At 40.3% G+C, this 12,932-nt stretch overlaps 1 protein-coding gene and 2 pseudogenes across 1 annotated transcript; all 3 read right to left on the bottom strand.

The window, feature by feature from the left end:
- Positions 1-6,121, bottom strand: LOC129376421 (gastrula zinc finger protein XlCGF26.1-like; annotated as a pseudogene).
- Positions 6,122-8,094: 1,973 nt separating this feature from the next.
- LOC129376428 (gastrula zinc finger protein XlCGF8.2DB-like) lies at positions 8,095-10,688 on the bottom strand (annotated as a pseudogene).
- Positions 10,689-11,921: 1,233 nt separating this feature from the next.
- On the bottom strand, positions 11,922-12,932 carry LOC129376773 (gastrula zinc finger protein XlCGF57.1-like). Its single transcript, XM_055056342.1, has one exon. It carries the CDS (start codon positions 12,872-12,874, stop codon positions 12,236-12,238), a length of 639 nt encoding a protein of 212 aa, XP_054912317.1. The 5' UTR covers positions 12,875-12,932; the 3' UTR covers positions 11,922-12,235.

Raw genomic sequence — 12,932 nt, 5'->3', positions numbered from 1 at the left:
TTAAACTACATTTTTGAGAGAAACTCCTTCCACAGTCCCACAAGAGAAAGGCTTCTCACCTGTGTGAATTCTCATGTGAACATTTAAATTACGTTTTTCAGAGAAACTCCTTCCACAGGTCCCACAAGAGAAAGGCTTCTCACCTGTGTGAATTCTCATGTGAACATTTAAATGATCTTTCTTAGAGAAACTCCTTCCACAGGTCCCACAGGAGAAAGGCTTATCACCTGTGTGAATTCTCATGTGAACATTTAAACTAAGTTTTTTATAGAAACTCTTTCCACAGGTCCCACAAGAGAACGGCTTCTCACCCGTGTGAATTCTCATGTGAACATTTAAATGATCTTTCTGAGAGAAACTCTTTCCACAGGTCCCACAAGGGAAAGGCTTCTCGCCTGTGTGAATTCTCATGTGAACATTTAAATGATCTTTCTTAGAGAAACTCCTTCCACAGGTCCCACAGGAGAAAGGCTTATCACCTGTGTGAATTCTCATGTGATGAATTAAATTCTGTTTTTGACTGTGACTCTTTCCACAGGTCCCACAGTAGAAAGGCTTCTCACCTGTGTGAATTCTCATGTGTTGAATCAAAGTCTGTTTTTGACTGTAACTCTTTCCACAGGTCCCACAGGAGAAAGGCTTCTCACCTGTGTGAATTCTCATGTGTTGAATTAAAGTCTGTTTTTGACTGTAACTCTTTCCACAGCTCCCACAAGGGAAAGGCTTCTCGCCTGTGTGAATTCTCATGTGAACATTTAAATGATCTTTCTTAGAGAAACTCCTTCCACAGGTCCCACAGGAGAAAGGCTTATCACCTGTGTGAATTCTCATGTGACGAATTAAAGTCTGTTTTTGACTGTAACTCTTTCCACAGGTCCCACAGTAGAAAGGCTTCTCACCTGTGTGAATTCTCATGTGTTGAATTAAAGTCTGTTTTTGACTGTAACTCTTTCCACAGGTCCCACAGGAGAAAGGCTTCTCACCTGTGTGAATTCTCATGTGATGAATTAAAGTCTGTTTTTGACTGTAACTCTTTCCACAGCTCCCACAGGAGAAAGGCTTCTCACCTGTGTGAATTCTCATGTGAAGATTTAAATTACGTTTTCTAGAGAAACTCTTTCCACAGGTCCCACAGGAGAAAGGCTTCTCACCTGTGTGAATTCTCATGTGAAGATTTAAACTGGCTCTACTGCTGAAACTTTTTCCACAAGTCCCACAAGAAAAGGCTTCTCACCTGTGTGAATCCTCATGTGAACTTTTAAATGTTCTTTTTGAGAGAAACTTTTTCCACAGGTCCCACAGGAGAAAGGCTTCTCACCTGTGTGAATTCTCATGTGATAAGAGAAACTCTTTCTATGATTATAACTCTTTCCACAGATCCCACAGGGGAAAAGCTTCTCATCTGCACAATTTCTCATGTGAGAATTTAAAATATATTTTTGGGAGAAACTTTTTCCACAAGACCCACAAGAGAACGGCTTCTCACCTGTGTGAATTCTCATGTGCCTCTTCATGCCATCCTTTCGAGAAAAAGTTTTATCACAAATTCTACAAGAGTATAATTTTTGCCCTGGATGAGCTTTCTTGTGCATGATTTTTTCTTCAGTGTCAGTTCTGTCTTTCTGCTGTTTGGTTTTCTCATATTTCTTCTTTTGTTTCTGACCTTCCTTTCTTCTTTTTCCTGGGTCTTCAGAATTGCTTCCTTCCTGATTCCGGTTCTCAGTTTCTGGAGAGCCGTGAGAGATGAGTTGGTTCCTCTGTGGTTCTGTTTCATTGAGAACCTCCTCATTTTCACACACACGACATTGTGGGAGATCTGGACAAAAAGACAAAACAAAAGCTTTTAAATTTCAATCAAACAAATTATCCTTCACTTTTATTATCTTCACCCATCCATCCATTTTCTTCCACTTATCCGGGGTCGGGTCACGGGGGTAGCAGCTTCAGAAGGGAGGCCCAGACTTCCCTCTCCCCAGCCACTTCCTCCAGCTCCTCCAGGGGAACCCCGGGGCGTTTCCAGGCCAGTCGGAGACATAGTCCCTCCAGCATGTCCTGGATCTTCCCCGGGGCCTCCTCCCGGTGGGATGTGCCCGGAACACCTCACCAGGGAGGCGTCCAGGAAGCATCCTGACCAGATACCCGAACCACCTCAGCTGGCTCCTCTTGATGTGGAGGAACAGCGGCTCTACTCTGAGACCCTCCCAGATGACCGAGCTTCTCTCTCTAAGGGAGAGCCCAGCCACCCTACGGAGAAAACCCCTTTCGGCCGCTTGTATCCATGATCTCGTTCTTTCAGTCATAACCCAAAACTCATGACCATAGATGAGGGTTGGAATGTAGATAAACCGGTAAATCGAGAGCTTTGCTTTTTTTACTCAGCTCTCGCTTCACCATGACAGAGCGGTAAAGTGCCTACTTCATGGCAGACACTGTGCCGATCTGCCCGTCGATCTCCTGTTCCCATCTTCCTGCATTCGTGAACAAGATCCCGAGATACTTGAACTACACCACCTCGGGCACGACACCCTCCTCGACCCGGAGAAGGCACTCTACCTGGCTCAAGACCATGGCCTCGAATTTGGAGGCGCTGATCTTCATCCCAGCTGCTTCACACTCGGCTGTGAACCGCTCCAGCGAGAGCTGCAGATCACGTCCTGATGAAGCCAACAGCACTACATCACGAAGGGCAGCCCTGGCAGAGTCCAACCCTCACCGGAAACGACCCCGACTTACTGCTGGAAATGCGGACGAGACACTAGTCATACAGGGACCTGACAGCCTGTATCAAAGGGCCAGGTGCCCCATACTGCCGGAGAACACCCCTCAAACCTTGTCTGCAGAGATTGGAGAGCCCGACCCAGAGTCCCTAGGCTCATCTTCCTCAATGGAAGGCATGTTGGTGGGATTGAGGAGGTCTTTGAAGTATTCTCCCCACCCGCCCACAATGTCCTGAGTCGAGGTCAGCAACACACCATCCCCACTATAAACAGTATTGGTGTTGCACTGCTTCCCTCTACTGAGACACCGGATGGTGGAACAGAATCGCCTCAAAGCCATGTGGAAGTCTTTCTCCTTGGCCTTTCCAAACTCCTCCCATGCCCACGTTTTTGCCTCGGCAACCACCAGAGCCGTATGCCATTTCGCCCACCGGTACCCATCAACTGCTTCTGGAATCCCACAAGCCAAAAAGGCCCAATAGGACTCCTTCAACCTGACAGCATTCCTCACCGAAGGTGTCCACCAACGAGTTTGGGGGTTGCCACCACGACAGGCACCGACCTTACGGCCACAATTCCGATGAGCCGCCTCGGCAATAGAGGCACGGAACATTGTCCACTCAGACTCAATGACCCCCACTGCCCCCGGAACGTGTTCGAAGTTCTGCCGGAGATGGAGTTAAAGCTCCGTCTCACAGGGGATTCTACCAGACGTTCCCAGCTCACCCTCATAACACGTTTTCCTCGTGTTCCTCCCAACCACACCCCTCCAGGTCTCAATGTCATTGTCCATGTGAGCGTTGAAGTCCCCCAGCAAACAAGGGAGTCCGCAGGAGGGTCACTCTCCAGTACCCCCATAAGGACTCCAAGAAGGGTGGGTAATCTGAATTTTAGACGGAGGGAGGCTACCCTCTCATTCACAGGGGTAAGCCCTGTGAATGAGACCCAACGTACAGGCACTGAGATGGGGAGCAACAAGTATGTCCACTACTGCCCAATGCCTCTCACCGTGGGCAACTCCAGAGTGGAAGTATGTCCAGCCCCTCTCAAGGAGACTGGTTCCAGAACCAGAGCCATGCGTCGAGGTAAGGCCAACTATTTCTAGCCGGAAGCTCTCAACCTCGCACACTAGCTGTGGCTCCTCCCCCAGCAGAGAGACGACATTCCACGTCCCAAAAGCCAGCTTCTGCAACTGAGGATCGGACCTCCAGGGCCCCCTCCCTTGCCCATCTCACAATGTACTCGACACCTTTGGCCCCTCCTACGGGTGGTGGGCCAATGCGAGGGGGGACCCATATATTCATCTTCGGACTGAGCCCAGCCGGGCTCCATGGGTAAAAGCCCGGCCACCAGGCGCTCACCTTTGTGACCCCCCCTCCTGGCCTGGCTCCAGAGTGGGCCCTGGTGACTCTCGTCAGGGAGAGGAACACAAATTCCAAAGTTGTTATCCATCATCGGGTCTTCGGGCTGCATTTTCTCTGTCCCTCACTTAGGACCTGTCTGCTTTGGGGGACCCTACTTGGGGTATAAAGCTGCAGACAGCATAGCTCCGAGGATCATTAGGGCACTCAAACCTCTTCACTGCAATAAGGTGGCAGCCCAAAGAGAGGCTGCCACCTTATCGCTGCCACCTGCATTTAATATCTTGATACATCAAAACAGGATTTCTTCAGTTTTTCTAAAATTACATTCTTACAAGAATGAACATTAATTCAACCAATGAGTTCTTCTCACCAGGAAGGAACTAGATGCGAGTCAAAATATGATATCATGGACCTCCAAGTGAGCAAACAAGATGGCGATAGTTTCACCTGGTGGCTTCCTGACAAATATTACAAAAAGTTTGAAGAGTCGCATAAAATGCCTAACACAGAACCCCAAATGGCCTTTTAATCTCACCCATTGATATTGTCAGACATTGCTCCGCTCACACACTCAACACAAACCTTCAAAGGCACGACTAAATTTCAGCTTTTACTTTCCTGAGAGATGCAGCAGAATTGGTAACAGTGGGGTGATTGTCGTTAACATGCAGAAGATAATGGCAAAATGATCCTATTGAAAATATTTGACATGAATATTGAACAACGTGGAAGATTAAATATGATAGGTGAAAATAGACAATGATATAATTTAAGCATTTTATTTAATACTCAATTCATTAAATATGTCACTACATCATTAAAATGGAAACACTCAATCATGATAATTAATAATTAACCATTTAATTGTCTGTTCTTCTTATTATTAATATCACTATTATTTCCTGGTGTCAGTTCCTGCAGTATAACCATGAAATCACCTTTTGATCCTTTATCCAGGAGTCGCAACTTTGTTCACTGAACTTGTTAGTTCAGTAAAGACAAGCAGTGGTTACTGCATTCTAGTGAATTAATAAAAGACACCTGATCTCAGTCTCCTTGTACCATTTCACCACAGTGACTCTTTTACATGTCTATCGCTGTTACTGATGTATAAAAAACTACAACTAATAAACAAATAATGCTCAACCTGCTGGATTTCCAGACTTATAACACTGGGAAAAACCCTGAGATTCTTTAAAAAGCAGCATAAATCTTTTCATTTTGAATTAAAAAACATCTATGTTTGCCAACTATAAGTATTTTTCTAATCTGTCTCTTAAACTTATTTATCTAATCAGTCATTTATTTATTGTTTAATTTGACATAGAAAGCAGCTAAGCAATAGCAAACAGATGGTACACAAAGCAATAAAAACTAATTATTTTAAACATAATCTTTAACCAGTACGAGTAAAGATCAGACCGTCACGGATCACAAACTGTAACTTAGACATTATATGATGAATATAAACAGTCCAGGTCAAAGTTGATCATTCTAAGTGTTTAGAATGACATGAGATGCGTTTAAGGCACTTTTTAAAGTAGTCACGGAAACTGTACTTCTATTATATGATGAATGAATCATAATAGAATAATATTATATGGTGAATAGTAGGTCGCTGTTGATCATTTTTAAGTATTTAATGTTTGCAGCTGGAGGGGATTTATTAGTCTTTTAGTTTGGAGTAAAAGCTCTTTGAGTTCAGCGCTTCTTAACCTCTTTAAAACATCTCCAACTTTATTCAACCTGACTAATCAGTAAACCGTGAAGCTGTTTCGTACCTATCCGGTGCAAGATGATCTTGGGTATCCGGGTAAAATCCATCAGTCTGCGCTGATCGTCCATCTCTTCCTCCATCTTAACGTTGATTTCTTTCCACTCTGTGAATGTTTCTTCAGCAGGAGTTTCCTGCTGCTTGATAAACTCTCTCTGAGGCTGAACTGAAGACATTTTCACTGAAAACACGGAAATATTTACCGAAAACACCAAACCTGTTTTCAAACCGTCTAACAAAAGAACAGCTAATGTTCCCTCGTGCGCTCTGAGATGTTTCCTGTGTTTCACTTTGATTGTCCTGAAGAAACTGTGAACGACCTTTAGTCCGCTTTGAATTTTCCACTTTGAGTTTCCTCTGAACATACAACTAAATTAAATATTTTAGAGTAATGAAAGGTTTATTTATTTCTGCGAGTGAAACACAATGATTATAGACAAACTAAAAGCTAAAGATACACTGTTTTTCTAAGTACCTTTTCATGTGTTTCACTCTGGTTCTCCTGAAGTAACTGTAAACGAGTTTTAGTTCCCGCTTGCATTTTCCTCTTTTTCTTCGATGCTTATTGGCAATGAATGAAATGCTGCATTACCAACTCAATGTGACATACTGGTCCACTGGTTTGGAGTGTGGATCAGAATGTCACTCTAGTGTTAAATTATATTAAATAACTGCGTTCATTTAAGACAACAAAATATTATCTGGTAAATGTTATTTTTGCATTTATCTAAACCTTCTGAATATGTTGTGTCCATGTAATCCTCTTATCAAACCAAACCCCAGGAAATTTAAATTGTTTCACTTTTTCTATTTCTTGATTATATAATTTAATTGAAATGTATGTTGCAATTTTTTGAATATGATCTTTTTAGTTTGTAAAACAGACTAATGTTTTATATCAAGTTGTAATTGTTTAAATTGAGATTCAGTTGTGAACTAACAATGAATTATTACATATAATTTAGAGGGACGCATAGATTTGTTGTTTTGACTTGATAATAATTGATTGTATTGTGATAAAAGGCCCATGCTGCCTTACAATGAAGAGACAAGAAGTGAGAACAGGAGAGCAAATCACTTTAAAATTCCATTTATCTCATAATCTGTATAATCTCATAAATCTAACACAGTACATGCATTAATTACACATATATGGATGTTTGAAAGCCTGTATTTTTATTGAAAGATGATTTTCCATTTACAGAAAATGAAAACATGACATTTAAAATCACAACATAACATCAAACCAAGAGAAAAACATGTATTGTGGGGAAAAAAATCTAATCTCTGTGAACAGACCAGGCTTGAGACTGGCAAATAGCAAAGAGAGAAATTATTTATTTCTGTTGTTTGTAAACGGAGAACACACAGCAACCACAGCACAGCAGCTGTACCTGCTGCTCTCACAATATATAGGATTCTTTACACAATATGGTCACTGCCTTGGCTCAGAGTCAATTCCAGTTGAACAGGTTTACTGCACAGTCATGTAGCCTCAGAGACTTCTTCCTTACTGAAAGATGTTTAGTTAATAAACATCTTCTTGTTCAAAATATGGGAGTTTCTAAAAATCAGGATGCTAATGGAACAATTTTGCAAACCAAAATCATTGTCAGACCTCGTACGTACTCTGAGCCTCTGACATTCAATGGAGAAATTTGTTAGACCTTAGGGCTTATTCCATCTTACTATATTTACCTAAACTATCTGTTGTTATCTGTTAAACTCTGGCGCCTTGCTTTGGTATTTGTGGTGAGACATTTAGTCCACTTATCAGTCTGTTGCAACTGCTGCAGAGAGAGGTCAGCATGAAACCCATCTGACTGGTTCTTGATCTACATACTTTATCAGACCGAACAATAAATAAATAATAACTATAGTAATTAAATAAAATAGTTAAAAGAAATAACACAATTTTCACTACACATTATAATACAGAAATGTGGCTGTTGTGTATACTTAACGGCTGGTATTTTTGTCTGATATTGTCCGTTTGACGTTTGTACCACAATGTATAGTACCGTATCTTCATGCTTATACTCTAGTGTAGGTTGTACAGATTACTAAGACACCTCTGCATCCAATGTATATAATCTTGTATATTTAGATTAAAATACAGAAAACATCATTGCTGAAGCAAAATTTGTCTGTGGCTACAACAGTGCATACAGTAAGCATGAAAATAAAACAAAGTATAAGTACAATAAAAATATCCGACCTAGTTTTCCAATGGATCTGATGGCAAAAAGTATCCGAGGTGTTTTGGGCTTAAGGCTTCTAGTCTGAGTGAGTCTTCATGTGTTGAGTTAAACTACTTCTATGATTATAACTTTTTCCACAGGTCCCACATGAGAAAGGCTTCTCACCTGTATGAGTCCTCATGTGATTAAGTAAAGTCGTTTTCCTCCCGAAACTCTTTCCACAGGTCCCACATGAAAAAGGCCTCTCACCTGTGTGAATTTTAATATGACGATCCAAAGTTTGTTTCAGGATGAAACTCTTTCCACAGGTGCCACATGAAAAAGGCCTCTCACCTGTATGAACCATCATGTGATCAAGCAATTGCCTTTCCCTCAAGAAACTTTTTCCACAAGTCACACATGAAAAAGGCCTCTCACCCATATGAATAGTCATGTGTTTAAGTAATTGCTTTTCCTTCAAGAAACTTCTTCCACAGGTCCCACATGAGAAAGGCTTCTCACACGTATGAATTCTCATATGACCAAGTAAATGCATTTTCCTCCGGAAACTCTTTCCACAGGTCCCACATGAGAAAGGCTTCTCACCTGTGTGAATTTTCATATGAATACTTAAATTGCCTTTTAGGGTGAAACTCTTTCCACAGGTCCCACACGAGAAAAGCTTCTCTCCTGTGTGAATTTTCATATGATCAAGTATCTTATTTTCTTTTGGAAACTCTTTCCACAGGTCCCACAAGAAAAAAGCTTCTCTCCTGTGTGAATTTTCATATGATCATTTAAAGTTCCTTTTAGGGTGAACTTTTTTCCACACATCACACATGAAAAAGGCTTCTCACCTGAGTAAGTTTTGACATGATAAATTGAACCAGTCTTTTCTTTTTCAGCATCATTCTGTCTTTCTGCCGTTTGGTTTTCTCAGACTTTTCCTTTTGTTTCTGTTCTTCATTTCTCTTTTTTTCTGGGTCTTCAGGATCGCTTCCTTCCTGATCCTGGTTCTCAGTTTCTGCAGAGCCATGAGAGATGAGTTGGTTCCTCTGTGGTTCTGTTTCATCAAGAACCTCCTCTGTTTTACACACACAACATTGTGGGAGATCTGGACAAAAAGACAAAACAAAAGCATTTAAATTTCAATCAAAAAAGATATCCTTCACTTTAACCTCTTGATGAATAAAACAGGATTTTCTTGGGTTATTCTAAAATTATAATCTTACAAGAATGAACATTAACTCAACCAATGAGTTTCTTCTAACCAGACTGGAACCAAATGTGAGGCAAAATATGATATTAGGTACCTTATAATAGGAAACAAGATGGCGATAACTTAGTGGCTTCCTGACATACATATCTTACTCCGAGATCAATAGCCTTGAACTTAAAGCTGCATAATATGAACAACTTTGTGTGGTTTTCATGATCAGGTTTATGAATTTGAAAACATTTTTCTCGTGTCTGCTGCTAGCACGCGCTTATTCTGAGTGAAAATCAGCATTTTCTTCTTTGACTTCCAATGATTCGCTTCCTGCTAAAGAGCCCCCTGGTGGTTGAGGAATAATCCGCCTTATTCCTATCCCCCATGAGGCTTTGCGTGATTTTTGGACACGTCTTCCGCTGCAAACCGGAACCGCCATTTGTTTACATGTTAGCAACTCACTAACCGGCTTTCCACCGAGGATTTAGGCTCCAGTTACCACAGCTTAAATGTGGCCATATTGGTTTACCACTACCTGTAGGGGCTGCGATGGCGACTTGAAGAAATGGCCACAAATAACCCACACTAGCATATGTACCTACTTCACTGACTCAGTTGCTGCAGATGCAGATGTACGTTTTCTTTTGTTGCTTTTTGTCCACATAAGAAAATGATCACACATAAAGCATTTTGATGCATCAAAATCTCTGTTCAAATAGAGAGTTAGGAAGGATTTAACTTCTCTACATAATCATTCTTGTTCTCTTAGCTGCTGGTCTGAGTTTTATATCAATAGGATAAGATTTGAGGAAAACAGAGGGCATGCAGATATCGGCAGGGTAATAATTTGCTTTGCCTTAAAATGCATGTTCTCATCTGCTCTGCATCCAGAACCAAACATGGAGAAGCAGCAATCAGGGCTCTTTGAGTTCAGAGCTCCTTAATCTGCCTCCAGTTCCCTATAACCTCGATCAACAGTAAAAGAAAAATAAGCTGTTTCATACCTATCCGGTGTAAGATGATCTTCGGTATCCGGGTAAAATCCAGCAATATGCGCTGATCCTCCATCTCTTCCTCTGATTTAATGGTGACTTCTCTCTGATCCTCCATCTCTTCCTCTGATTTAATGAGGATTTCTCTCTGATCCTCCCTCTCTTCCTCTGATTTAATGAGGATTTCTCTCTGATCCTCCATCTCTTCCTCTGATTTAATGAGGATTTCTCTCTGATCCTCCCTCTCTTCCTCTGATTTAATGAGGATTTCTCTCTGATCCTCCATCTCTTCCTCCATCTTAACTTTGATTACTTTAAACTCTGTGAATGTTTCCTCAGCAGGACTTTCCTGCTCCTTCTTAAGGGGTTGCATTGAAGACATTTTTACAGCAAATACTCCCGTTTTTACCCGTATTTAACCTAACAAAGGAAAAGCTAACGCTACCGCTGCTCGGTGCTTTTCCGCGTGTTTCACTTTGACTGTACTGAAGAAACGGTACGCGAGCTTTTTGTTCCGCTTTTAATGTTCCTCTGCATCTTTCCTCTTATAGTTATACAATTATAGTAAGTAAATCAGAATATTATTGAAAGGTTAATTTATTTTTACTTAATTCACCCAAGTGAATAATTACATAAATAAATGCAGGTTTCCAAACCTTTTATTTCTGTTAATTATGGGAAAACGCAGCATTTATGATTTGAACGTTACACTATACTGATTAATAAAAAATGAGTTTGGAGCCCTCACTTCAACAAATGTGAGCTTTTTAGTTAGTTATCCAAGGGTACTTCTAATCTTACGAAATCACCATATTGGAACATATATTGTAATTTTTGCGTATGATCTTTCTAGTTTGTAAAACAGAGTCTGTTATTATATCTAGTTGCAGTTTTGCAAGTTATGATTCAGTATTAAAGTTAAACCGTGAATAACAACATATATTTCAGAGGAACATAGAGATTTGTTCATTTGACTTGAAAAGATCGAGAACAACTGAGTGTCTTGTGAAAAAAGGTTCATGTTGTCATAGGAAGAAGTGAAAACATGAAAGGTAATTAATTATATTCTTCAAAACAGGAAAAGCATTCTGGTTATTTTGAAAAATTCTTGGCCTGTTTTTTCATGTCTAATATATTTTCATTCATATATTCAGCTCTGTAGATACCAAACACACAACGTACTAGTTTATAAACTGTTCATTTAATAATAATGATATTTTATGAGTGATTAGCGAATCATAATGCAGTTATTGGTCCAACTAAAATTAAACACAGTCATAATTTTATTGATTGTGATGTGGAAAATGTGTGACTTTGAAATGTCTCATAAGGGGTTCGGTCAGAGGAAACCATAATTTAAGACGGTTAAGACATTTAACTATATAAATGTATATATGTTACAGTTATAAATGTAACATTTAAATGTTACATCTACATGTAAATGTGAATTTCCACATTCAAGCAAACAAACAAAAAAACAAAACAGCAAATATCTGATGGGCATCCATCAGGAATCTATTAACATTATACACCAAAGATGTAGCAAGTACACAGCAATTTACTCATTCAATACATTAGAATATTACCTAAAAGCCCATTTAGTTCATAATCTTTATCACCAAGTCTAACACGTTATATGCATTAAAAACACCAGATGGATGTTTGAAAGCCTTTATTTCTCAAATGCTGAAAACATTGTAATCAAAGCACAATTCATTTGTGATGCTACCAGTACATACAGTAACAGCCAACATGTATCCACTAACCAAAATCATGAAAAAAATACATACAACAAATAATAAAATACGGAGGCCCACAGGGAAATGGCTAAAGGGCAATTCCACCTATTTATTTGCTACCTTCAGTAGCGCCTATCACTTGTGTGACTTTGCATATGACCATTGAACTGAGATTTGGATTGGAAGTCCCACAAGCCAAATACTTTTCATCACTGTGAGTCTTTCTGTGGTAAATTAGGCCAATTTTATTAGAAAAGCTTTAATCACAGCTTGTACATGAGAAAGGCTTCTCACCTGTGTGAGTCCTCATGTGACGAAGTAAATAAGATTTTCTTGGGAATTTTTTTCTACAGGTCACACACGAGAAAGGTTTCTCATTTGTATGAATCATATTGTGACGCGTTAAACTGGATTTGTGTCCAAAATACTTCCCACAGTTCACACAGCAGAAAGGCTTCTCTCCTGTGTGAGTCCTCATGTGATAAGTTAAAGAAGTTCTACAGGCAAAACTTTTTCCACAGGTCACACATGAGAAAGGCTTCTCTCCAGTGTGAGTCCTCATGTGATAAATTAAAGTTGCGTTACTGACAAAACCTTTTCCACAGGTCGCACATAAGAAAGGCTTCTCATCTCCGTGAACCATCATGTGACGAGTTAAATATATTTTGCGTCGGAAACTTTTTCCACAGTTACCACATGAGAATGGCTTCTCTCCTGTGTGAATCATCATGTGAAGACGTAACTCAAATTTTGTTCTGACACTTTTTCCGCAGGCCACACACGTGAAAGGCTTCTCACCTCTGTGAATCATCATGTGACGAGTTAAATGTGTTTTGCATCGGAAACTTCTTCCACAGCTTCCACATGAGAAAGGTTTCTCGTCTGTGTGAATTCTCATATGAAGATTTAATGATTTCTCAATGAAACGTCTCCCACAATGAATGCATGATATCCGT

The sequence above is a fragment of the Poeciliopsis prolifica genome, unplaced genomic scaffold (assembly GCF_027474105.1).
Source record: "Poeciliopsis prolifica strain line A6 unplaced genomic scaffold, Auburn_PproV2 SCAFFOLD044, whole genome shotgun sequence".
NCBI lineage: Eukaryota > Metazoa > Chordata > Actinopteri > Cyprinodontiformes > Poeciliidae > Poeciliopsis > Poeciliopsis prolifica.
The sequence above is the reverse complement of the archived record's forward strand: the minus strand, read 5'-3'. Positions and strand labels throughout refer to the sequence as shown.